Here is a 27,877-nt window from a genome sequence, read left to right on the forward strand (position 1 = left end):
TTTTTCTTCTCTTGAGCAGGATCTTCCAGTCTTCTCTATTTCTTGCTGTTCGAAAAAGTTCCTTATATGTTCTGCATCCTGAGATGTTCTTTATTAATTTCAGCCAGATAATTCTTGGTCTTCTGGGTCTTCTTTTTTCAGTTGGAAAAGTATTGATTAGGACGTTAGGAAGTCTGTCTGCTTCCATGCACATAGTGTGGCCAAAAAAAAAACAGTTGTTGTTTTCTAATTTTTTCAATTATTGTCTTTTTATACAATAATTCTTGTCTGACTGTGCTGTTTGTTTTATTTTCTATCCAACTTGTTCTATTTATTTTTCTTAAGCATTTCATTTCAAATGCCAGCAGTTTTTCTCCTCTCTTAACTGTCCACACTTCTGCTCCATAGATGACTGTTGGTATAATTATTGATTCATATAATTTGATTTTGGCTTGCTTAGATATCTTGTTTGTTTTCCAGATTTTCTGTAATTTTCCCATGGTGGTCCATCCTATCGCTGTTCTGTGTTTGATTGTTTTGAGTTCATCTACTGTTTCTGTTAGTTTTGATCCAAGATATATGAAGTTGTCTACTTGTTCTATTTTTTCTCCATTTAGAGCGGCTCAGATGGTAGTTCTGTTCCTCCCTATTTTCATCACTTTTGTCTTTTGTATATTTATTGTCATGTAATATGTTTTACAAGTTTTGTTTAGCTTGTTTATCAATCTTTGTAGTTCATTTGGGGTTCTTGCAATAAGGACGAGATCATCTGCATATTTGATATTATTTATGTTTAAACCATTGACATTGATTCCAGGTTCATTGTCTATTGCCTTCTTTTTCAACTTTGTTTTTACAACTTTGTCTAGATATATGTTAAATAGGCATGGGGATAATGGGCATCCATACATTACTCTTTTTTATGGGTTCTGTTGTGAGTGTGTCCTTTTTAATTATTGCATTTGTCTTAGAGTAATATTTTATCAGAAACTGTATTATATATTTGTCTAATATTCTATCAGAAACTATATTATATATTTGTCTATTGCTTTTTCTAGTGAACTTTAAGAAGGATTTCTCTGTTGATGCTATTGAAATCTTGTTTAAAGTTCACAAAACAACAATATAGTTCTTTATGGTCTTCCAGCTGAGCTCTGCTAGTTGGTGCAATGTAAAAATCTGGTCTATTGTTGAATAGTTTCCTCGGAAAGCAGCTTGTTCTATGCCTATCAGTTCTTCATAGGTGTTTTTTAATCTATTTTGTATAATTCTTACGAATATCTGCAGTCTCTTTTGTCTCCTTTCTTGTATATTGGGATGATCTTTCCAGTTCTCCAGTCATCTGGGATCTCTCCTGTTTGTAGTATTTTATTGAATAGGATTGTTAAATATTCTATTGATGTGCTGCCTCCATATGACCACAGTTCAGTAGGGATATTATCAATGCCTGGTGTTTTATTGTTTTTCATATATTTTATTGTGTATCTAACTTCTTCTTATAAAATTTTTGGATGGTCGTTAATTTCTTCTATTGTTGGCATTGTACTTTTGTTTCTTTGGTGAAAGATAGTCTTAAAATGGTTTGACCAGATTTTTCTTATATCTTCAATATTCTTGGTTTCAGTCATCTTGTTGTTTATCATTGTTACTGCTTTTGCTGAGAATTCCTTTGTAATTTCTCTTATAGTGTCATGGAAGACTTTTAGGTTGTTTTATTGGTATGCTTCTTGGCATTTCTTAGCTTTTCCTTGTAACCATTTTTCTTTGGCTTTTTTGCATAGGTTATCAACTTTATTTCTAGTGCTCTGTATTTTTCTCTATTCTCTTTTGTTTTATTGGTTTATAAGTATCTTGGCCTCTCTTTTCTCTTCTATTGTAGCTACGTTTTCTTGGATTATCCACTGTTTATTTTGGGCTTGGTACCTAGAGTGTCGTTTGCAATTGATAACACTGTTTCTTTTCCTTCTTCCCAGTATTTTCCGCTGTTCTGGAAGATGAAGGGTTTTAATTTCAAGCACATCTGTTCTAAAAATCGACTTCTGCTTGAGCTATCTTTTAGTTTTGATAGATTGATGTTTTCTTCTTTTATGATATTGTTTTTCCTGTTGAATTTTATCTTCACTTTGTCAGTTAATATTTCGTGGTCAGTGTTGATATCAAAGCTTTTTAATGTTCGTACATTATTTACTGATCTTTTCCATTGTTTGTTTATGATGATATAGTCTATGCATTCTTTATATTACCATCTGGGGATGTCCATGTATATTTATTATTAGGGAGTTAATAGAACTTGTAGATGAAGTGTGAATATTTAATTTGTTCATATTTATTACCATAGTCATAAAACAAACTTGTGTTAGTGCATGATGTCCTCAGATGAGGACATAATATTTTACATATACAGGACACAAATTTAGCAAAATTTATGAATTCATGGTAATACTGTAAGATTAAATGGTACTGTATCATGCCATTATAATGTTTTATAAATGAATATAAAAATTCATGCATGGGAGGGTTAAAGATCCAACCTTATTACAAAGCCAAATATATATAGAAAGTTTTGAACTTTTAACCAGCTTATGAGAATACAATCTAGGCATTGGAGTTGCCTTAGCTTGCACTACTTAAGAGACATGAATGCTGCCCAGATGTCTGTATATTTGCTTTTTATTAGTGCATTTCATAAAGGTTTTACTAGCCTGACAGTTGATAGAATTGCATATCTTCCCCTTATCTATTAGGCTGGCTTGTCACTAATTAATGTGAGGATATGGTGGAAATTGCATGGAATCACTGGCTAGTTTGACTGTCTCGTAGGATGAAAAATCCAAGTTTACAGGAGGAAGAATCCTCCCACCTCCCTATGAGACCAGCTAAATTACCTTATAATTGAAAAGTCCTTATAAGGGTTTTTCATTAAATCTAAATATCAAAATGTAAGTGGACAACATAATAAAATTGAAGAGTACTGAATGACACGTTAGGAAAAAATTACTTAATATTTGTAGAATTTTCAGCTAGGTTTCCTAACATTTTCAACTATATTGACAATATGTAATAATAATAACAATACTTAAATTGCAAGTGAATTGCAATTTAAGTGTTTGCAAATGTTGTTGTTATTGTGTTTACCTCTTTTCAACTGTATTGACAATGGTTAGGAAACTTAGTTGAAAATTTAACAAATATTAAATAAGTTTTTTCATGCCCTAGACAGGATTCAAATCCAAGTCTTTCCAACCAAAAGGCACATTACCAACTAAACCTCAGATGCTCTTTTGAATTACTTGCGCAAAATTTTGGCATTAAGATAAAACATAAAACACTGTTAATAATTTTTTGGGTATTGTTGAATATAGCTTTTCTTGGTTTCCAAAATTATCAGCAAGAGGGTATTAACACGTTCGCTGCCACGCTACTTCGGTATGGTCTGTTCCCCTACGCCGAGCAATTTCACTTCTTCAAGGTCAGTACGATAATCTCGTTACCGGAGGTAAGCGTCCTACGAGTATACTCGTAGTTGGCTTGTACAGAGCATATACGGTCTATGAGAATACACAGTTTTGATGCTAGCCCCACAAGCCAAGCATTTTCACTTCTTCAAGGTCACTACAATAATCTCGTTCCCGGCGGTAAGCGTCATACGAGTATACTCGTAGCTGGCTTGTGAAGCAGGTTTACCCACTACGAGTATACTCGTAGTTGGCAGCGAACGTGTTAATGACCAATGATCATTACAGAAATTCCTCAAGAAAACAATTATGCAATTACATAAAACAAAGAAAATAACAAGATAATTGCAGTAATAAACTTTAATGAATAGCACATTTTCCTATCAATAAAATTTCTCATCAGTTACCATCTACAAAATGACAAATTGTTGCTTCTATCTTTAGCTGGTGTTTAACAGATCCCTTATGAATGTAATTTGACATGTTTTGGGCAGACAGGCTGTTCTGTGGGGAAAAAAAATTAATGAACATCAATATTACATTGATGTTCATTATCCCACAGGATAATGAACATCAATATCCTGTGGGATGAAACTTGTATTCTCCATAGAAGCAGTTTTAAATATGAACATCATTCAAAGAAAGTGGTCAAGCCCTTTTACAGGCTTAACATGAATTGGAATGACTGCCTTTCTCTTGCAAAAGTTTGGGAGATTCTTATCATAAGTAAATATGAAAAATATTTTTTTTTAATATTTTATTCCAGCACAAAGCTACTATTTCTAACTGGTAAATGATTATTGTACTTACCTTGCATTCACGTTCTCAGATTTGCTTGTTGTTTCCACACACTGATGATGTACTGTTATTTTCAGTACAAAAGATCTATGCTTTTCATTAAAGTTGATTACTGCAGCTATCATGTTATTTTCATTATTTTATAGTTATGCCACCTAGTAGGTTAAACACAAACAGAAAAAGGCAATGGCAAAACACTTCTGTATATATTTTGCAAGAAAATCTTATGAACAGAGACTTAAGTTATTGTGACAGTGTGAAGGGACACCCAGGTTGGAAGGCATCGAAATGGCAACTGGGAAAAGCAGAGAGGAACTTCCAATGAAATTAACAAGAATGATGAAGCTGGATCAAAGCCTTCTTAAGTTCAACTTCTGACAGAGTTAATCTCATAGGAAGATGCCTCCATTTTACTGATTTACATTAAAAAAAAAAGGAACATGGAATGTAAGAAACATATATAAAGGAAAACTGGAATTCGAGATCAGAATTCGAGTTGGGATTTTAGGAATTAGTGAATTGCAATGGACAAGAATGTGTCACTTTGATACTGATGATTTCATGTTGTATTATTTTGGACATGAAAACGTTCGAATAAATGGAGTTGAATTCATAGTTAAAAGAGAACATAGAAAATACGCTTTGGGTTATAATCAGTGTCTGACAGAATAATCCTAATTATTCCCAATAAAGGCATATTCAGTGAATATTACTCATACAGGTGTATGCACCCACTATAGATGCAAGGGAAGATGAGGTCAAAGAATTTTACAGTATATTGCAACAAGTAGTATACAGTAGTCATAAAACAGATTTCTGTTGATATTAGATGATTGGAATGAAAAAGTGGGAGGAAAAAAAAAGAATGAGGCATAACTGGAAAATTTGGTTTAAGACTGAGGAACGAAGCAGGAGAAAGGATGTTTGAGTTTTGTGTCAATAACAGTTTCTTTACTGCAAACACTTTCAACAACAACAACAACAACAAACAGATTGTACACAAGAACTTCACCTAATGGTGAATACAGAAAGCAGATAGATTATATTGTTGCCAGAAGAAGGTGGTGAAGTGCTATCCAAGTAGAAAAAAAAAATCACTACCTAGTGCAGAAAGTGGAACAGATCATGAATTATTGATAACTGAAGTCAAATTGAAATTAAGGGCTAAGAAGAAACAAAAGGACAGCATAAATTTGAAATCATGTAAATGAAGCATTTAAAGTAGAAGTTGGAAAGAAATCAAAAAGTTTGAAGGACAGGAAGAGAATTATAAGAACTGTGGGAAGAAACAAAAATGTACAGTAATAGAAGAAGCAAAGAAGATTAAGTAAAGCAACAAAAAAAGAAAGATTGTAGGTTGCTATCAGAAAAATACAATTTCTCTCCTTTAAAAATCCAAAGATTATGTAGAGGATTTGTACAAGAAAGATATTAATATTGTAGGAGAATTTGAAAGGAGAGAATTGGTTGAGGAACCTGTGATAATGAAAAGTAAAGTGATATTAGTAATGGAATAGCTGCCAAAGGAAAAAGCTTTTGAAGCTGATGGAGTGTCAGTGGAATTATTCAGAGCAGCTGGGGATGAAGGAGTAAATATAGTAACTGAAATTTGCCAACAGGTTTGGAAGAAAATATGCTAGCCTAGAGATTGGAAAACATCTGTATTCATCCCAATTCCAAAAAAAATCAAATCCTAGATATTGTGAGAATTATAGAACCATGCTTTAATTTCTCATGTAAGTAAAGTTAAGCTGAAAGTGACCCAACAAAGGCTGAAGCCATGTGTGAATAGAAAAATACCAGAACAGGCAGGCTTCAGGAGAGGTAAAGGAAAACTAGAGACCAGATAGCAAACATGAGATGGATTATGAAAAGAACAAGAGAATTTCAAAGGAAGTATTCATCTATTTCATTGATTATGAAAAAGCTTTTGATTGTGTATCACAACTGACTGTGGAATGTAATGAGATCAATGGGAATACCTGATTATCTAATTCTCTTATCAAGAGAATTAGATAATTCAGGAAGGTTCAGTAAAAACAATCTTTGGAGAAACAGATAGTATTTGAGTGGATAAAGAGGTGCAGCAATGTTATATACTGTCACCTTATCTTTTTAATATTTATAAACAATATATTATGAGAATGGCTAACTTAGACAAAGGCCCAGCAGGAATTAAGAATGGTGGCAGAAAAATAATTTAATATATGCAGATGATACAACCCTCATAGCAGAAACTAAGCAAGATCTGGAGTAGTTGATTCTATTGGTTAAAAGGGACAGCAGCAAAGCTGGTCTTAATTTAAATATCAGCAAAACAAAAGTGATGGCTTGTGGCAATTTATATGAATTTATGATTGAGGGAGATAAAATAGAGGTAATTCAAAGTTATGATTTACTGGAGTTCAGAATAAGACATTATCATAAATGTGAAGATGAAATTAAAAGAAGAATAACCATAGGTTAAAAAACTATGTTACACCTGGCAAAAATTATGAAAGATAGAGGTTTCAAGTAAGGCCATAAAAGTTAGAATTGTCAAAGCTGGATCATTAAGGAAAAAGACAGAAAGTAAACTTATTTGAATTATGGGTGTGGAGGAGACTATTAAGAATCCCAAGGAATCAAAGAATGACTAATAAGATTTTAGAGAGTATAAAGACGGAATACTCCTTGGAGACAATGACTGTAAAAAAGAAGTTAATGTACTTTGGGCATATTATGTGAGCAGGTGAATCACTATAAAAGGCAGTTATGTTGGAGAAGATTGAAGGTATGAGGAGAGGAAGACTGCAAAAGAGTTGGATGGACAACACAAAAGATCCTGCCAATGCAAATTTACAACTGCTGAAAGAAAAGACAAGAGGCTGAGTGAGATGGAGAGCCTCTGTTTACAAGATCACCAAGAGTCAAAAGCAACTAGATGGTAAATAACAACAATGAAACTTTAAAGATATGCAATTTCATAACTGTTCATTTTCCTATTTTTATTTTCTTGGATATTTCAGTCTATTAATCAATGAATGAAATAAGGTGTACGTAATGTGGAAAGCACATTCGATATTATGTAAGTTACACATAAAATTTGATAAGACTCCATAAGGAAAAAGAAACTGATGGCATAATAAAGTTATATAATATAACCAAGAAGTCATGACATGAAGTGGATATACCACTATAACAGAAACTGCATACATATGAATAATTTTCAAGGAGTGAAATTTTCTGCCCTATGATGAAATTAATGAAAAAAAAAAGCTTAATTTTCTTGCTTTGTGTGTGTGTGTGTGTTTTGAACAAGTGTAGATAAGTTTACAATTACAAAATGAAAATAATAAATGGTCATTCTCTTCCAGGTAAGTATTTGATAATAAAAAAATCACCTAAACCAGCGAGGCAGAAAAAAATTTCTCTGTGTAACTTACTGAAATTCCCTCCACTTAATACACTTAATGGCATTTTAATAGATTTTTACATAATGAGAAAAGTTTGTCAATTTGTCTTTCAAGGATAGCTATGTTGTCATTATTACAGTGGAGGTAATTCTAGAACTTTAAGCCATTATGCAGTTCATGTAAGAATGCATTTAAGTATTCTCAAAATTACTTCACAGTACTGGTGTTGATTTTTCCTACCATGCTCTTGACAACTGAGTTTAGTTGTAATGAAGACGAAATAACTAAAACTATGAGTATATTGTCTGTTAATTACATGTGTTCTCTGGTCAGTTTTCCTGTTTCATGTACTGAAAAACTGAGTTTCCAAGAAGTAAGCCATACAATCTTCTATGAGCCCAAATGACTCTAACTCACTATCAGCTGAAATGCCCTTATAAAGATTTTTCATATTAAAGGGGCAGTATTCAAACCCAGATTCTTCCAATGAAGGGAAAATACTGTACTGTCCTCATGACTATGCTATCAAAGCACTCTTCTTGACGACCCTACCACATAAAATTGTAGCATATTATTATTATTCCTGACACCTCCAAGGAGTCCGAAGACTCATCACAGGAGGACACACCTACAACTATACCTACACCCCACGTATGGAAGGACTATTAGTGAAATTTTAGCTGATTTCATAATTTCAATCAGCACCATCAGGGATGATAATACTGGGATAATAATATTAACATAATCATCAGGGATGATGATGTTAATATTATTAACAAACAATAATACCATACACTGAAATGCAAAGAGTAGTAAATGACTCAACTGACAAACTAGAGTTAGTTTATTAGCTGCCTTTCAAGATGTCTTAAGGCATATATATATACTTGACAAGAAATTATATTCTTGCTTTAATCCTTTACCCAAGGGTAAGCAAACAAAGTCTGCATGTGAAGTATCTTCATAACTAGTCTACTTGCATACAGATGCTGTTGACTTTACATCAATTACTGCAATGTCCCATAATGCAAAAATATTATGGAAGGGGCCACTACCTTTATTAAGGTCTCATCAGCAGGAGCTAGACCCAGGAGCTAGAAAGATACCAAGGTTAAATCAATGTAAAAGTCATATTTTCTATATACAAATATTACAATGGTATATCACCATATTATTATAAATTTAGTTTAATCCTTTATCCAAGTGTGAGCAAACAAAGTTTGCACCTGAAAGTATCTTCAGGACTGGGGTAAGGTGGTACAACACCTTACTCCTGGCTCCCACTGAAGAGACCTCAATAAAGGTCGAAACTAGTCTGGGTAGTGGCCCTTCCCTTAATGCATAACATTAGACATATCCGCAAGGAGATGTGTTTTGCATTATGGAAGATACTGAGATAGGAGTGATGTTAGCTTGCTCCACCTTTGCAACGAGTTGCCCAGTGTTGTACCACCTTACCCCAGTCCTGAAGATACTTTTGGGCGCAAACTTTGTTTGCTCACACTCGGATAAAGGATTAAACTAAATTTATTATAGTCTAACCAAGTGAAAAATAAACTTTCACCATATTATTAACTACTCTGAATCAGAGATAGTTGCAGAAAATTTTACTGCTAGGTCATAAAGTATCTTATGCTTGACAAAGAAAAATTATATTCTTGTTTTAATCCTTTACCCAAGCCTAAACAAACAAAGTTTGTGTATGGAGTATCTTTATGACTAGTCTACTTGTATACAGAGGCTGGTAAGAGTACATCAATTGTCTCAGCACCCCCATAATGCAAAAACATTATGGGAAGGATCCTATCCAGAGACTGGTTTCAAACTTTATTGAGGTCTCATCATTTGTCTTAATTAGTATTAACTTTATTAACATCAGTTAACAATTAACTGATGAGTTGCCTCAATTTGTAAAAAGAAGTTAATGAAGTAACTATCTTCTTTTACAAATCTTTATTTACTATCAATTTATTTCTGTTATCCATTGGCACCTATACAGTTAGATGTGAAATGAAACTGTTTTCTAAAAAGAAAAAACTGAATCAAGTTAGATTAAACATTTCATGAAGATAAAAAGAATAAAGAAGCTGATGATGAAAAGAGAGAATGCCAGTGAAATCTGAGAGGGACTAAAACCTATGAATTAAAAATATAAGGAAGCAACATGCCACTTTTGAATCTTTAAATTTTCTAGTCCTTTTCTTCTTTTGTGATTATTTGTCTTCCTTCCTTTTTTTAAATTTAATAGCATTCAATTTTTTACTTCATTCAAATTTTTCAAATTTTAGAGTTTTACTGGTATTTCAGTATTTGTTTTGGCATTTCCACATTCCTGCATTGGTCTTAAGGCCTTGCCATATACCACATAAGATGAAATAGAAATTATGACAATTTTCTTAGAAAACTGTATATAAATGTGCTTGCTCATAATCTCAGAATTGGTTGTACTCTCACTTATGAATGAACTTATACATTACAAATATAATGCATTAAAAAATGCAATCAAGCTCTTTTATATTGGCTGCATGAATGAAAAACTGGTTTTTACAAAACTTACAAAAGTAGAAACAATAATTTCTGCATCATACATAAACAAATATTTATAAACAAAACAAAACAAAAATTCATGTTTTAAAACAATTTATTAGAAAATTTTGTAAGATTAAAAAAATTCAAATTATAAAACAGAATGTGAAAGAAAAGCTTATTACAAAAATCAGTATATGAGACACACAGAAGATTTATTTGAATTACAAAAGACCACTGCAAGCATTCAATCTGTAAAATGAAAAATATACAATTTTCAATATCACCTATCAAACATCAGGAAAGAGAGATAAAATACAAAAGTAACCTCAACAATTCAGTTTGAGCATGCAAACTGGTACTAATATTTTATATATCAATTTTAAAGTTTCAATAACACCCTATTAAGCATTTCTAAATAATTGATACTTGATTTTTCTCTTCAAAACACTAAGAGATTATTCTGTACTACTTTTGTTTTTTCCCATGGGTAACTAATTGTTAGTATTATCTCAAGACATTACTCCATAACTGGCAATGAATTGCATGAACTCTAAGTATTATGAGCAATGAGTATTGTTTGACTGGTTTATTTGGAATTATTATAAAAGTAATTGAAAAATATGAATCTATACATGGTAACTATAACTTGAAGTATTCTAAATACTTTATTCATTCTGATGAATGAAGAACTGAAGTCGCTTAGTAAGAAAACACCAAGATTCTCAGCAGAAAAAACAAACTAAACAGCAAATGTGTGGGGGGGGGGACCCAAACAATTTCCATGGGGTTTCCTATCTCAAATTAATTAAATAAAATGTAAGCACTGCAGAACTTTGCCATTTACTCATTTTTGTATCATTGAAAGTAGTTGACTGTCAAGGATTTAAGCTTATGTGATGTTTAAACTCATTATTACATTTAATGGATGAATACAGCAGAGATAAACCAATTAAACACCAGTTTAATGGAGCCTATATTTTCATCTCCGTCACCAACATCAACAGGTATGCAAGCTTTAAATTGTAAAAGTGCACATAAAAACATTCAAAACAATAAATAGAGGGGAAAAAAAAAAAGACAAAAAAGCTTAAAATCTTATGAGGGGCACCCTCTATTGGTGCTGTTGGCTAGCCTTAGCTGCTGGGTAGAAGGCCAAAGAATTAAAGTTTCTCAAATCTTGGGAAGTTTAATACAACCATATTTATTAAGATTAAGTTGTTGTTTTTTTAAAAAAAAATCTGCCACTTATTCTAATAAAAAAAAAACCCTTTGTATTTGTTGTGGTGAAGCACAGTAGTTTCTCCCATTTGATTCTATGCAAGGTTTAGTTGACCACGCCACGATGCAGAGAACAGTGACATGTAGGAGTAAGGGTGTTATGATTCTCTTATTCCATATGCAGTTCTGAACAAGGCTTTGTTCAGAACTGCATATGGATTACTGCGCACAGATTTGGCCACTAACCAAGTTTTCAAAAGGATGAAGGGATATTGAAAAGAAGAATTAAAAGACAATTGACTAAGGTGGTTTCTGATCTCTGGAATGCTGAGTATGAGGACAGATTGATGGAATGCAAACTGAAGTCTAGTGAATAGAAGGATGGGGGGGGAGACATGATCAAAACAAAGTTGATAAAGGGTTATTACTGGACTAATGTGGATCAGATTTTTCATAGAATGGGTGGAAACAGGGGGAAGAACAAGAGGCCATCCATCCCTGGAAACTGCATAAGGAGGGTGTGAGCAAAGGGATGAGAAGTAGTTTTTTGTGTGGAGGGTTGTGGGTGGTTGGAATGCATTGTCTGGAGATGTGTTGGGCATAGAGATGCCATACAAAGGGATATGAGGAGTATATTGTTTACATGGAAAATGTGGGTGAATGGAACACATTACCAGAATATGTTAATAGAGGGAGTTTAAGGATGTTAAGATTCAGTTTGAGAAATATGTTATCAGTTGAATGAACCTGCCATGATAAGTCTGTTGACTCCACAGAGGGTGTGATGATGATAATAAGTAGGAGAGATGAATGAATAAAGTTAAAAACATTTTATTAAAATTAAGTTATGCATGTAAAAATTGATTTATTTACATTGACATAGTAAATATAAAGAAATTAATATGAATTCTTTAAAAGATGAAATTTATAACAGATAAAGAGTAAATCATCACTTGAATTCAGGAAGAACATAAATGAATGCCTGAATTATATTTAGCAATACTGAAATGTACCTTAGGTGCCAAATCCAAGTTAAACTTCCTATACTGTGATTTCAGATCAGCTAGTGTCCACTCATGCTTTTTAGTAGATGTTGAATGAACCTTAAGATTAATTAGATCTAAGTGATGCTCTGTTTCAGCTGATTGATTATTATTAACTATTCTAGATGATTCAGCATTTCCATTTGACTGTTCCAAAAGATCATTATTTTGTCTTAGTGAATTATTTTCAACTATGGAATGTATTGAGTTTTGCAACTCCCCTTGATTGCCTTCAACAGATGTTGATAATCGTTCTTCTTGATTACTTGTCGTGTTATTGTTGTTGTTGTTATTACCACTTGTCTCGGCATCATGAATTTCTCTGGAAACATTATCAACTCTTCCAGATACAGATGGTACTTCAGGCTGTTGAAAATTGGAAGAATCACCAGAATCACACGGTGGAAAATTATTTCTCAAAATTAAGGTATCGTTTGAACCTTCATTACCTAAAGCTGATGACTGGTTTGGATCATCAGCTGCAGCAGTAAGCTGCTCTCTGCAACATATAAAAAATCAAACAAAATAAATGTTATGTGCAAAAGTTATAAAGATATCTAAACTTACTGTTTGTCAGCTAAATTATTAAACAAATTCTTTTTAAACTTAACTATCAACTAAATAAAATTACATTATAGTTTTAGTCTGGATAACACCTATATATGATATTTAAAGATACCGGATTTCAACTATATCAAAAAACATTATTTCTTTCAATGTTTGCATGTCAGCATTCACTAAGTAGAATTATGGAGGAAAACTCATGGGTTAAATCACTTTAGATTACAATAAAATAACTAGACTTTTTGACTTTTATAGCAAGGTCATCATCAGAATATACATACATATATGAGTAACAGCCTTATGACATGATGCATGGTCTTGTTGAAAGAGACAATGGTCAATTCCGTAGAAACACCACAAAGTAAGAAGCACTGAATTGTCCAGAATGTTCAAATACCTTTCAGAACGTTTGTGGAACAACAAACAGAGGTCCAAGGCCAAACCAAAAACAGGACTATACCATCACACAGCCACCTCCGAATTTCAAAGTTAGGATTATGCTTCCACGTCCCGCTGTACACACCCTTTTGCACCATTGAAAACAAGGCTGCATGTCAGTTCGGGTAATGTGGGGCTTGCATATTGCAGTTCTACCATGAAAACCCATGTTGTGAGCCTCAGTTCTGAATGTTTTTGTGCAGATTCATGTTTGAATATGTTTCAATATGAATGCAACTTCCAGTCAACACCTGGAATTCTGCATTCAACATGTCTGTCAACAAATGGCAGATTTCACATATTATCCTTAATAACATCCTACATTAATGTTCAGTGAGTGTAGTGGGTTGTCCACTATGGGCAGCACTTGCAGCTAATCCCCTGTGCTTCCAAACTTCTGGCTACAAACAAGTGACTCATTAAATGGCACAATGCACCTTGCCTATGGGGGGGGGTGTCCATTAATGTCTTTCCAAGCAATGTATGCAGCATACACATAATAAAAAAAAAGTTGATGTTGGATAAAAAATCTAAGCTACTTTAGCACTATAGTAGTCCCTTTTATAAAAACTAGCTAAACAACTTAAAATTAAATAAAGTTTTAATTAAAGAATATTTAATTTGATATACCTGTGTGAAAGATAGTATGTAATTAATGGCGGTGAGCATAAGATACCAATAACTGACTGTAGAAATACATTCAGACAGTTGAAAAACATGAATAACACCAGTAACGAATAAATCAATATGGAAAAGACGTTAATGGCAGCACAAAAATCCCAAAAATTTGGTTGGCACACATTAAGCCCACTTAGTTTCCAGCAAACCCTGACTTTAGGACTCTAAGCAATTTTTCAGCTTTTATTGGCCATTATCCATACAAGTTGGTTGTAATTTATATGTATACTTATATAAGTAATCTTTTATTTTTATTTATTAATTTTTTCCTTTTTGTAAGCATGTTGCTCTTCAGCTTAATTTAATTTTGTACCCTAATAGATAACAATAATAATAGGACTCTAGCTTTGATGTAGTAAGGTTATTTTTTTTTTCACCAGAGGTCAGGCCAATAGTTGTAAAGGTTGGTCAGTAAGTTTAGCATGCCATGTAGATTGTAGTGCAGCTTGTTGCTTTGTATATATGTGTATACTCCAGATGATGACCTTAATCTGAAGGTCAAAACGTCGAGTGTTTATTTTGGTTTATATTAAAGTATAGTTTTACTCTAACATGGTAGTTGTTTCCATAATTTTCATGATGTATTCTGATCATGAAGGAAAGGATGGAAAAGATGAATTACACAAACTATGAATTTAAAGAAACTGAAAATAAAGAAAAAAGGAATTAAAAAACCTGCTAACGGTAAGCTAGCAATACATGATGTGTGCTGGCCATTTTTTTTTGTTGTTTAAAATGTCATTCAGATGTAAATAGTTTTCTGCTAACTGTTAGCTAGCCACTGGTTATATGAAACATATTTGGAAGAGCATGGTTGGTTCAGAAGTATTTGGGTGTTTGACAGTAGAGGGTAAAGATAATTTATTTTCTTTAATTGCCATTCCCATGAGGGGGGAGGGGGATAAATAGGGTTTTTTTTTTTTGTGTTTATGGCACACTGGTGATTCTTATTGCTACAGATTCAGAGCAATGTAATTTAGTTAAATTTTCTTGGTCACTGATAATGATGACTTTCTCATTTTTAAGGGTATGTTTAAATGGTACTGCATGTAATAAGGATATCTCTGTGGTATGTTTTTTTTTTTTTTTGTGGTGGAGTAAGTAGTCTGGTATGAAAATATTACAATCTTGATAATGTTTAATTATAGACTTAAAGAACGATGGTAGAAGCAATATAACAACTATTGCATCCTGACTGACAGTTAAAACTTATAAACAACATTATGGCATAATAGCATGTCAGCCAGAGCTATTGTGGTGAAGGCAATTCTTTAATCTGAATATCTGAAGATTTTTTGTATGGCTTAAGAAATATGCATTTTTAATGTGTGGCTTTGAGAAGAAAGGGCGTGATTTTAGGCTGAGCAAATAGTGTAGTCTATGAGTTGTTTGGGATACTGTTGAGAATTGAAGATCTCTTTCAGAAGTAATTTAATTTCATGTTTAAAGCTGTAACAGAAAATGAGTATTTGTAGGCATTAATGAAATGTGTTAATATAACGGATTTTTTGATGCAAGGGTAATAGGAGGTGAAATGCAAATAATTTCCAGAGTTTGTTTTATACTTTGGTATTGATATGATGATCAAATCTGATAAGGGACAAATTTAAGAAATTTACTGATTTATTTTCTTTGTATTCAATGGAGAATTTTAATCTGGGGCTAAAAATGTTGAGCAAATGAACTAAGTGTTGTATGACAGTCAATGTTTCCAATGCACAGAACATTCTCCACATATCTACCATAGTTAGAGAGATGGAAAAAGATTTATAAAGCCATAAAATAAATCTTCAAATATTCAAATTATAGAATTGCCTTCACTACTAGAAACAAACTACAAAATTCACTAAAACATAGAACCACAATGCTCTAGCCAACATCCTACTATGTTGTTTATAAGTTTAACTGCCAGTCGGGATGAAATACCTGTTACACTGGTTCTACCATTCGTCCTATAATATCTCACTTAATTGAACATTATTGGGACTGTAATATTCCCATACTATACAATACCACACTTACTTTCCAACACAAAGAAAAAACACAAACAAAAACATATCAGCAACAATAAAATTCCCACCAGAGAGATATACTTGCATGTAATACAGTCTAAACATGCTGCTGAAATCAAGGTCACCATTACTGATTTCCAAGAAAATGAAACCAAATTATGTTGTTCTGAATCTCTAACAATAATAAACACCAAATGTGCCATAAACACAAAGAAGACCCTATTTACTATTCCCCTCATGGCAATTAAACAAAAGTTACTCCCCTCTACTCTCAAAACTAGCCCAATGTCCGAATACTCTCAAACTAACCATATTCCGTCTAATATAAATATTTCATAAAGACCATGTAGCTCACTCACAGTTAGTTTTCTACTATCAACATCTGATGGCGAAAGAGCAAACACCCATCATGTATGTTGCTAGCTATATAACTTTTTTTTTTTTTTTTCAGTTTCTTTAAATTCATAGTTTGCACAATTCATCTTTTCCGTATTAATTTTTTTTTTTTTTTTTTTTTTTTTTGTTATTAGTTTCATTCATATTTTTTGACTATCTGAATGTATTCTAATTCAGATAGTCAAATATACCAATCAAAAATACCAATAACTGAATGTATCCTATTCAGTTATTGGTATTTTTTGCTCACCACCTTTAATTATATACCATCTCAGCTCTGATCAAGTCTTGTAACAAGTTATTTACTATCTCCTCCAAAAAATTTTCACAGAGATATTTAATTTAATCAAAACCTCCATTTCATTAAATCAAACCTCAGTTAATTTTATCTTTTTAATTAAAATAAAAATTAAAACTTGAGTTAATGTTATCTTTTTTTTTTAAAGCCAAGTTGTTATAAAAGAGACTGCTCCATTGCCAAAATAAGTTAGCTTTTTTAATCAGACATTAACCAATTTTAGGAACATTATGATTTTTCAGAAAATTTATTCAGTAAAAAAGTTAATTAAATACTTTATTAAATAAGGACAATAACCAGTTCTGTTTGTTGTCCTATATTTCCCTTCTTTTTTTGTGTTTGGAGATTTCTGGAATTCTACAGTCTTGTTCTTCTGTTGCCTATTTTTAGATGCTATATGAGCTTTCCAAACCCTTGGGACTGTTACGTCATCACTTCTGTTGACAGAGTGGGATGATTTATTAGCATCTTACAGGTATCTCAGAATTTCTTTCACACTGAGTTTTAGTGCAATATGAAAACTGGGTAGCTTTCCAATCAATTCTGTGGCATATTTGAAGAGCATGACCAATAAAGACTAATTTTCCATAATTAATGGAAACTTGGGTTTTTTTTTTTTTTTTAATCTGATCCACACACAAAAGGCCACAAGACCTATAGCACATTAGTGCAGTGTGTGTGTGGGCAAGAGAAATAGAGAGGAATCTGTCCACATTTTGCCTGAACAGCTGAGAGTTGTAATCTTTGGAGGAGAGCAGAGTGGGGAGACTGATTGTAAAAAAATGTTGGTTAGCAGTGGCTCTTGTTTTAATGATTTTGAAGAAGAGTAGAGGAATAATAGTGGCCAATTCAACAGAGCACTGTCCATGAAAGTATCTGCAGAAGAGGCACAAGACAGAAACTGAACATCTGTGAGAGACGGATTTGCATGTGTGTGTGTGTGTGAGAGAGAGAGAGAGAGGGCAATCCAGCATTAATTAGCTGGATTGCCCTCTTCTGGATAGAATTGAGTAATCTTAGAGAATATTTTGGTGCACCACTGCAAATACGGGAACAATATTCTATGGCTGGATGGATTTGGGCTTTGTATATTAGCAGCTGTGAAGGTGTAAAGCAGTGTCTTGTGTGAAAAAGTACACCAATTTTTTTTTTTTTTTTTTGGAAGCTGCAGAAGCTATAGTTGAAATGTGGTTGTGCCAGGAAAGAACAAAGGTCAGTCAAAGAGAAATCTGATTGTGTTTGGATATCTCAGTATTACTGAAGGTAAGAGAGGAAAGATCAGACAGAACTGAGTTTTGGTGATATATAGCTAGGAGATCTGAGTTCAGGTAACTGGTCGTGGTAGATCTTGAGGTTTCTAATACTTGAGCACTACGAGGCTTGTCAAATGAAAAGGGAGAATGGAGTGTACTTTTCATTTGACATTGTGTACTTTGTACTTTTCAGCAAAGCTATGGATAGGATTGGAAGTCTACAAGAGCACGTTATTTATATACAAGAGGAAGAGAGTGGGTGAAAGAACAGGACACTGAGAGTATGCCTGTACTGGTTGGGAAATCTGAGGAGAATAAACCGTCCAACATGACAAATAGTGATCAACCAGTGAGAAAGTTAGCGATCCAGTTGTAGAGTGAAGAAGGCAGACCATAGGATAGTAATTTGGTGAGTAGGCCCCTGTGCCAAATCCAATCAAATGCCTTTGAAATGTCAAGGGAAACCACGAGTTTCTCCAAATTTCTCCATGGCCTGAGTCCATAGATGGATGGTGAAAGAAAGATCAGCTGTAGATCACAGGTGGTGGAATCCAAACTGTTGGTCACTGATTAGCTGATATGTCTCTAGGCAGTTCAGGAGCTGGTTGTTGATGATGACCTCCTTCTCCATAATTTTTGAGAAAACAGAAGTGAGAGCAATTAGACGGTAGTTTGTTGGTTGACTTTTTTATTATTATTATTATTATTATTATTACGGGTATCTCCATGGAGTCAGTAGACTCATTGCGGGAGACCCAAACTAGCAAAACAATATCTGTCATATCTCTTCTTGAATTCATTTACAGACGAAGAGCTCACAACTAAGTCAGGCAATGAATTCCACTCATTCACCACCCTCCAGGCAAAAAACCTTGTTCTGACACCTTTGTTAACCACACTCTTCTTTAATTTCCAGAGATGACCTCTTGTTCTTCCATCACTTTCACACAGCTGAAACATTTCCCCTGCATCAATCCTATAAAAACCTTTTAGTAATTTGAATGTTTCTATCATATCCCCTCTTCTTCGCCTATCAACCAATCTCTGCAATCCACAAGCTCTCAATCTATCAATGTAGGGAGCATTTTTTATATCACTCACCAACTTGGTCACTCTTCTCTGAACCCTCTCCACAGCCTCCTCATCTCCAAGGAATCCAGGTGACCAGACCTGAGCACAGTAATCCAAATGTGGAAGTATCAATGCTTTATAAAGGGGAATAATAACCTCTTTATCTCTGGATGTCAGTGTGTTCCTCAACAACCAAGTAATCCTATGTGCAATCTTGGACACCTTAGCAATGTGTCCTCTGAACTTCATCTCCCTATCTACCAATACCCCTAAGTCCCTAGCCTCATCAATCTCTTGGAGTACCTTTCCATCGATGTAGTACACAGCTGGTAATCTTTTAATCCCAAAATGCATGACTTTACACTTTTCCACATTGAACTGACATCCATTTTCTTTTGCCCATTTTACCAGCTTATTTAAATCCTCCTGCAAACTTTCAACATCAGCTTGATTTTTTATTGCACTACACAACTTTGCATCATCAGCAAACAACTGAATATCTCCCTTTAAGCCGTTTCCTATATCATTTATATACAAATTAAACAACATTGGCCCAAGCACAGAGCCCTGAGGCACACCACTGGTCACCTGCCTCATTCTGGACTCGGCTCCTCCATACACCACCTTATGGTATCTCTCCCTGAGCCATTCTCCTATCCATATCACCAATTTAATATCCATTCCCATCTGCTCCAATTTGCGTAACAGTGTTCTATGGGGTATCCTGTCAAAAGCCTTAGCAAAATCCAGAAGTACCACTGTGTAGCCAGTTCCTTTGTCCAACTCAGATGTTATTCTATTATGAATAGTTAATAGATTGCTAAGGCAGGATCTACCTTTAACAAAACCATGTTGGCCTCTATAGAGTATCATATCCTGATCCACCCATTCTTGAATTTTGTCTTTAACCAACTTTTCCAATACTTTTACCACTACTCCTGAGATGGTGATTGGTCTGTAATTCAATACCGCAGTTTTAGAGCCACCCTTATGCAAAGGAACCACTTTGCCTAACTTCCACTCCCTAGGGACCATACCAGAGTTCAAACTTAAGTTAAATATCCAGGTGAGAGGGGTTGACAATTCATTTGCACATTCACGCAACACCCGAGCTGATATTGCATCTAAGCCTACCGCAGTGTTTGCATTTAAGTTTTGCAATATATTTAATACCTCTGATTCTTTAGCTTCAATTCTCACATTAGGTATTGCTGTAGGTATAGAGATATCCTCACTTGGGTGATAGACTTTTGAAAAGTGATCACTCAGTAACTCGACTATTACATCTGATTTTGTCACCTCAATACCATCAGCACCCACTAAGATTATCCTTCCGAAGTCATTCTTCCTCTTACTTGCCACATAGCGGAAGAACTCTTTGGGATTACCCTTGATCTCTTTGGCTAAGGTCTTCTCATAATCTGATTTAGCTTTTCTTACTATGCTGGTAACTTTCCTAGCTTGAGCCTTGTACTGCTCATGGGTGTCCTGATCGCCTTTCTCCTTGTAAATTCTCCATAACATTTTCTTTTTTTGCAGTTCAAGCTTGATACTACTGCTCATCCATCTAATGCCTGCCTTGTTTGACCTCCTAACCATGGGGACACAATCTGATATTGCTTTCCTCAGATACCCGCTGATTTTATCCCAAGCACTGCTAACATCTTTCCCTTGCAATATGTTCTGCCATGGGATAGCTGCAAGCTCACTCCGAAGCTTGTTATAATTGCCTAACCTGTAGTTCCGTACATACCCCTTCTTAATAGAAAAATCCACAGATTTTGCAACCTCCCAAGTCAATACCACATGATCGCTTTCACCAACTGGAGGTAACGAGGACACCTTACTTATGCATATAACCTCTGAACCAATAACCAGGTCCAACACTCTCACACCACGTGTCCCTTCAGTTACGTGCTGTTTCAAGTAATTATCTCGTAGAAGATGTATGAATTCCATTTCCTTTTTGCTACGTGATATTTCCTCCTTCCAATTGATATCACCGTAATTAAAATCCCCCATAATAATCACCAAGCCTTCACTCATTGCACTAAGTTGCTGATGCATGAATTCAATATCTCCCCCCGTACTCCCTGGCCTATAGCAGCATCCAACTGTATATTTGGTTGCGTTGGTCGCTATTTCGCACCAGACTGCCTCAAATGAACTCTTATTCACATGTCTATCATCATGATATACTACTTTCTTTGGCTGCAACACATCAGCTATCATCAACAGTACTCCTCCCCCTGTTCTATCTTCTCTATCCTCCCTGAAAATACTGTACCCATCACATTCAATTCCAGTGACCACATCTTCTGCTGACAGCCAAGTTTCACTAATGCCTACAACTTTTGGTGAGATTTCACTGACTAATGCCAAAAATTCTTCTCTCTTATTTCGAATGCTTCTAGCATTGGTATACAAAAATTGCAGATTCCCTCTAGATCTTGTACCGGCTTTAGAACTGATATATAAGTCATTAACTACCGTAGTCCTATGCCGATTTTTATCCCCTCTCTTCTGCAATTTATTCAGCCTATAAGGATCAATAAATACACAATCAGTGCTAAAGTTTCTCTCTCTTACACTCAACCTTTTCAATATTAGTTTCCCTGCCCAATAACTTCAACCTGTTCAGAAAACAATAACTTCTTCAATCGCTTATGTCCTTCCATGTTAAGATGCAGTCCATCTCTAGCATACAACTGCCTTTTTCCTTCAAACACACTCCAAACATCAACAAACTCCAGACCTCTTTTTCTGCACATTCTTGCAATCATATCATTCATTATCATTGCTCGTCTACTTAACTCGTAATTGTCAAAACGAGGCAGCACACACACTATTCTCCCATTGACACTTTTCCTCTTCACAATATCTAATAATGTTCTTAAATCTTTTCCTACCCGATTTATACTACCTCTCAGGTCATTCGTACCCACCATAACTATCATCTTGTCTGCTTCATGCCCTCTCTTTATTGCTAAAGCCACTCTTTCTATTGTCCCATCAGCCAAGCACTCCTCATGCATACCACTCTCCATACCCTTAATCATAGAATCACCATATATTTTACTACTCTTAACTTCATTCAAGTCCACACTCATGGACTCATTCTCTACACTATTCAGCATGACTCTCCCAGCTTCATTACTCAACTCTCTATTACTTACCCCCCCCACTCTCACTACATCTCATTTCTTCTAGGCCACTTGTGGTTTTATTATATTGACTCCCAATCACTCCCATACTATTTATTACTGAATCATTCACCAAAGACTCACCCATATGTAATCCTGTTCTAGTTACTTCAGCTAAAGTAATCTCTATAGTCCTAATTTCTCTGTTTAACACATTAAACTCCGCTTTAACTTCCAGTATCTCCTTACCGATCACTTCCACTTCCTCATGAAGATGAAGGTCATTTTTCATTTTCATAAACTCCCGCCGAAGTTCTTCCGCTACGGTCCCGATGTCAGCTTCCATTCCTAAACGCTCCAGCCTATCCCGACACTTCTCACATACGTCGACATTTTCGTTCTTTTCATTTTGCCAGACCGACCACAGATCCTTCACATTTTTCGGTGCATACATATAGCAGTTTCCGCAACGCATCCATTGCGAAAAATCCAACGCTGAGCTGGCCTTTCTTGTAGTAGTAGAAGTCCTGTGCGCCGCTGACGTACGTTTCTTGTTGGACGCCATCTTTACACGTTGATATAGTGAAACAAACGGCAGTGAAAGCACAATATATACAACACAGTTCTAAACAATAATACCACTGAAGGACACTTGTTTCTAACCGATACACAATTGCAGCACAATTTGTGACAAAAAGCCACACTATATTTAACTTTAAAAACACGTTTTCTAGACTAGCTAAACTCGACCGCCACATTTACCAAGGACACTAGCGCCACCATCTTTTATCACCTTTCTTTGGGATGGGCTAGATGTGGACCTATTTCCATGTTGTGGGGTAGATGCCAGTTGAATAGGATAGATTGAAGAGGCAATACAAGATAGGTGTTAGTTCTAGGACACAATTTTTTTAACATAATAGGTGGATACCATCAGGACAAGATGCCTTGTTTGTATTCAGGTTATTAAGGATTCTTCATATTTCTTTTTGCAAGAAGACTAGGAGACATGAAAGGAGCCATTCTTCGTGGAGTGAAGAGAACTTTGCCCAGGTCATCAATGCAAGATGTTTTTGTGATGAAATTTGGGCAGGAGGTGAGTTCACAGCATTTGACCCTTGCAAAGTCTGACTTGGACTTGTGATGATTCTTTTGTAACTGTCGTGAGCTACAGTATAGGCAGAGAGGGCAGCTGGAGTTTTGATCTTGAACCAATTGTGGTAAGCAGAGGGATTTTCTTTAATAGCATTGCCACATTTTTTTGAGAACCAAGGCTTGGATGATGGCTGCGAATTTGGAGTGGAATAAGGGATGTAAGCCTTCATTCCTGTGAGGATGATTTCTGTTATTCAGTCTGAGCAGGTGTTTGGATCAGAAGAACTGAAGTAGCATTCAGATCATGGGAAAGAGGAACAGAAATCACAGAGGTCCTCCCAGTTGGCACCCTTGTAGGGCCAAATGGGACTGTGAACTGGTAAGGGAAGGTTGTTCTGAGGAAAAAAGAGACTTGTATAAGGTTGTGGTCTGAATACCTGGAAGGGGAGCTTGTTAGGAAGAGTTCAAATGTGTTTGCAAATTGGAGGGGGGGGGGGTATTCTGGTAGAAAGACTGATGATCTGAGATAGGTCATTCCTGATGGTGAACACCTCAGCATCCCTGCCTGCTTGATATGTGAAACTGGAGAAGGAGAGCTAATATGAGTTGTAGACATTGAAATCCCCCAAGAAGGATGACCTCACTATTGGGGTATTTAGACTGCAGAAAGTCAAGCTTTAGAGAGAGAGAGAGAGAGAGGGAGGGAGGGAGGGAGAAAACTGAAGAGGTCAGAGTGATTGACAGAGTTTGGAGAGCAACAGAAGGAGCACATGAAAAGGGGCAGGTTGATTTGCTAGAGAAATTTTGAGCCAAAGAAGATCAAACAATGGGGATTCAAGGATTTGTAGTCTCTGGCAGGGTATATCAGTTCGGACGAATGCACAAGTGCCACCCTTGTGGTGGAAAGAGCTGTGTAACGTGTAGTTTGGGAAGGTGAGGTGGACAATGGCTGTTGAAGTCGACAGTTGCAGTTCGAAAAGGAAGAGTAGTTCTGGTTTAGATGACTGTAGGTAGTGCACATCATTTATATTGCTGTTTAGGCCACAGATGTTGGTGAAGTGGATGTGGAAACTTTTTTTTTTGTAAGAATTAGTGTTGTTGGGTTGCTTTCCACCCCCCCCCCCCCCCACCCCCCCCCCCCCCCACCCCCCCCCCCCCCCACCCCCCCCCCCCCCCACCCCCCCCCCCCCCCACCCCCCCCCCCCCCCACCCCCCCCCCCCCCCACCCCCCCCCCCCCCCACCCCCCCCCCCCCCCACCCCCCCCCCCCCCCACCCCCCCCCCCCCCCACCCCCCCCCCCCCCCACCCCCCCCCCCCCCCACCCCCCCCCCCCCCCACCCCCCCCCCCCCCCACCCCCCCCCCCCCCCACCCCCCCCCCCCCCCACCCCCCCCCCCCCCCACCCCCCCCCCCCCCCACCCCCCCCCCCCCCCACCCCCCCCCCCCCCCACCCCCCCCCCCCCCCACCCCCCCCCCCCCCCACCCCCCCCCCCCCCCACCCCCCCCCCCCCCCACCCCCCCCCCCCCCCACCCCCCCCCCCCCCCACCCCCCCCCCCCCCCACCCCCCCCCCCCCCCACCCCCCCCCCCCCCCACCCCCCCCCCCCCCCACAGACAATAACCAGTTCTGTTTGTTGTCCTATATTTCCCTTCTTTTTTTGTGTTTGGAGATTTCTGGAATTCTACAGTCTTGTTCTTCTGTTGCCTATTTTTAGATGCTATATGAGCTTTCCAAACCCTTGGGACTGTTACGTCATCACTTCTGTTGACAGAGTGGGATGATTTATTAGCATCTTACAGGTATCTCAGAATTTCTTTCACACTGAGTTTTAGTGCAATATGAAAACTGGGTAGCTTTCCAATCAATTCTGTGGCATATTTGAAGAGCATGACCAATAAAGACTAATTTTCCATAATTAATGGAAACTTGGGTTTTTTTTTTTTTTTTAATCTGATCCACACACAAAAGGCCACAAGACCTATAGCACATTAGTGCAGTGTGTGTGTGGGCAAGAGAAATAGAGAGGAATCTGTCCACATTTTGCCTGAACAGCTGAGAGTTGTAATCTTTGGAGGAGAGCAGAGTGGGGAGACTGATTGTAAAAAAATGTTGGTTAGCAGTGGCTCTTGTTTTAATGATTTTGAAGAAGAGTAGAGGAATAATAGTGGCCAATTCAACAGAGCACTGTCCATGAAAGTATCTGCAGAAGAGGCACAAGACAGAAACTGAACATCTGTGAGAGACGGATTTGCATGTGTGTGTGTGTGTGAGAGAGAGAGAGAGAGGGCAATCCAGCATTAATTAGCTGGATTGCCCTCTTCTGGATAGAATTGAGTAATCTTAGAGAATATTTTGGTGCACCACTGCAAATACGGGAACAATATTCTATGGCTGGATGGATTTGGGCTTTGTATATTAGCAGCTGTGAAGGTGTAAAGCAGTGTCTTGTGTGAAAAAGTACACCAATTTTTTTTTTTTTTTTTTTGGAAGCTGCAGAAGCTATAGTTGAAATGTGGTTGTGCCAGGAAAGAACAAAGGTCAGTCAAAGAGAAATCTGATTGTGTTTGGATATCTCAGTATTACTGAAGGTAAGAGAGGAAAGATCAGACAGAACTGAGTTTTGGTGATATATAGCTAGGAGATCTGAGTTCAGGTAACTGGTCGTGGTAGATCTTGAGGTTTCTAATACTTGAGCACTACGAGGCTTGTCAAATGAAAAGGGAGAATGGAGTGTACTTTTCATTTGACATTGTGTACTTTGTACTTTTCAGCAAAGCTATGGATAGGATTGGAAGTCTACAAGAGCACGTTATTTATATACAAGAGGAAGAGAGTGGGTGAAAGAACAGGACACTGAGAGTATGCCTGTACTGGTTGGGAAATCTGAGGAGAATAAACCGTCCAACATGACAAATAGTGATCAACCAGTGAGAAAGTTAGCGATCCAGTTGTAGAGTGAAGAAGGCAGACCATAGGATAGTAATTTGGTGAGTAGGCCCCTGTGCCAAATCCAATCAAATGCCTTTGAAATGTCAAGGGAAACCACGAGTTTCTCCAAATTTCTCCATGGCCTGAGTCCATAGATGGATGGTGAAAGAAAGATCAGCTGTAGATCACAGGTGGTGGAATCCAAACTGTTGGTCACTGATTAGCTGATATGTCTCTAGGCAGTTCAGGAGCTGGTTGTTGATGATGACCTCCTTCTCCATAATTTTTGAGAAAACAGAAGTGAGAGCAATTAGACGGTAGTTTGTTGGTTGACTTTTTTATTATTATTATTATTATTATTATTACGGGTATCTCCATGGAGTCAGTAGACTCATTGCGGGAGACCCAAACTAGCAAAACAATATCTGTCATATCTCTTCTTGAATTCATTTACAGACGAAGAGCTCACAACTAAGTCAGGCAATGAATTCCACTCATTCACCACCCTCCAGGCAAAAAACCTTGTTCTGACACCTTTGTTAACCACACTCTTCTTTAATTTCCAGAGATGACCTCTTGTTCTTCCATCACTTTCACACAGCTGAAACATTTCCCCTGCATCAATCCTATAAAAACCTTTTAGTAATTTGAATGTTTCTATCATATCCCCTCTTCTTCGCCTATCAACCAATCTCTGCAATCCACAAGCTCTCAATCTATCAATGTAGGGAGCATTTTTTATATCACTCACCAACTTGGTCACTCTTCTCTGAACCCTCTCCACAGCCTCCTCATCTCCAAGGAATCCAGGTGACCAGACCTGAGCACAGTAATCCAAATGTGGAAGTATCAATGCTTTATAAAGGGGAATAATAACCTCTTTATCTCTGGATGTCAGTGTGTTCCTCAACAACCAAGTAATCCTATGTGCAATCTTGGACACCTTAGCAATGTGTCCTCTGAACTTCATCTCCCTATCTACCAATACCCCTAAGTCCCTAGCCTCATCAATCTCTTGGAGTACCTTTCCATCGATGTAGTACACAGCTGGTAATCTTTTAATCCCAAAATGCATGACTTTACACTTTTCCACATTGAACTGACATCCATTTTCTTTTGCCCATTTTACCAGCTTATTTAAATCCTCCTGCAAACTTTCAACATCAGCTTGATTTTTTATTGCACTACACAACTTTGCATCATCAGCAAACAACTGAATATCTCCCTTTAAGCCGTTTCCTATATCATTTATATACAAATTAAACAACATTGGCCCAAGCACAGAGCCCTGAGGCACACCACTGGTCACCTGCCTCATTCTGGACTCGGCTCCTCCATACACCACCTTATGGTATCTCTCCCTGAGCCATTCTCCTATCCATATCACCAATTTAATATCCATTCCCATCTGCTCCAATTTGCGTAACAGTGTTCTATGGGGTATCCTGTCAAAAGCCTTAGCAAAATCCAGAAGTACCACTGTGTAGCCAGTTCCTTTGTCCAACTCAGATGTTATTCTATTATGAATAGTTAATAGATTGCTAAGGCAGGATCTACCTTTAACAAAACCATGTTGGCCTCTATA

General features: G+C 36.5%; 1 protein-coding gene across 1 annotated transcript in view; it reads right to left on the reverse strand.

Annotated features, from left to right (window-relative positions):
• The window catches only part of Rep (Rab escort protein), a 246,581-nt gene that overhangs the window by 166,125 nt on the left and 52,579 nt on the right, over window positions 1-27,877 (reverse strand). Inside the window, exon 5 of the mRNA XM_090395371.1 lies at window positions 12,388-12,916. Coding sequence (XP_090251497.1) covers window positions 12,388-12,916 — 529 coding nt within the window. The remainder of the gene's footprint in view (window positions 1-12,387; window positions 12,917-27,877) is intronic.

Source organism: Typopeltis vanoorti, chromosome 7 (assembly GCF_054136105.1).
Source record: "Typopeltis vanoorti isolate ZY-2024b chromosome 7, IOZ_Tvanoo_1.0, whole genome shotgun sequence".
Lineage (NCBI taxonomy): Eukaryota > Metazoa > Arthropoda > Arachnida > Uropygi > Thelyphonidae > Typopeltis > Typopeltis vanoorti.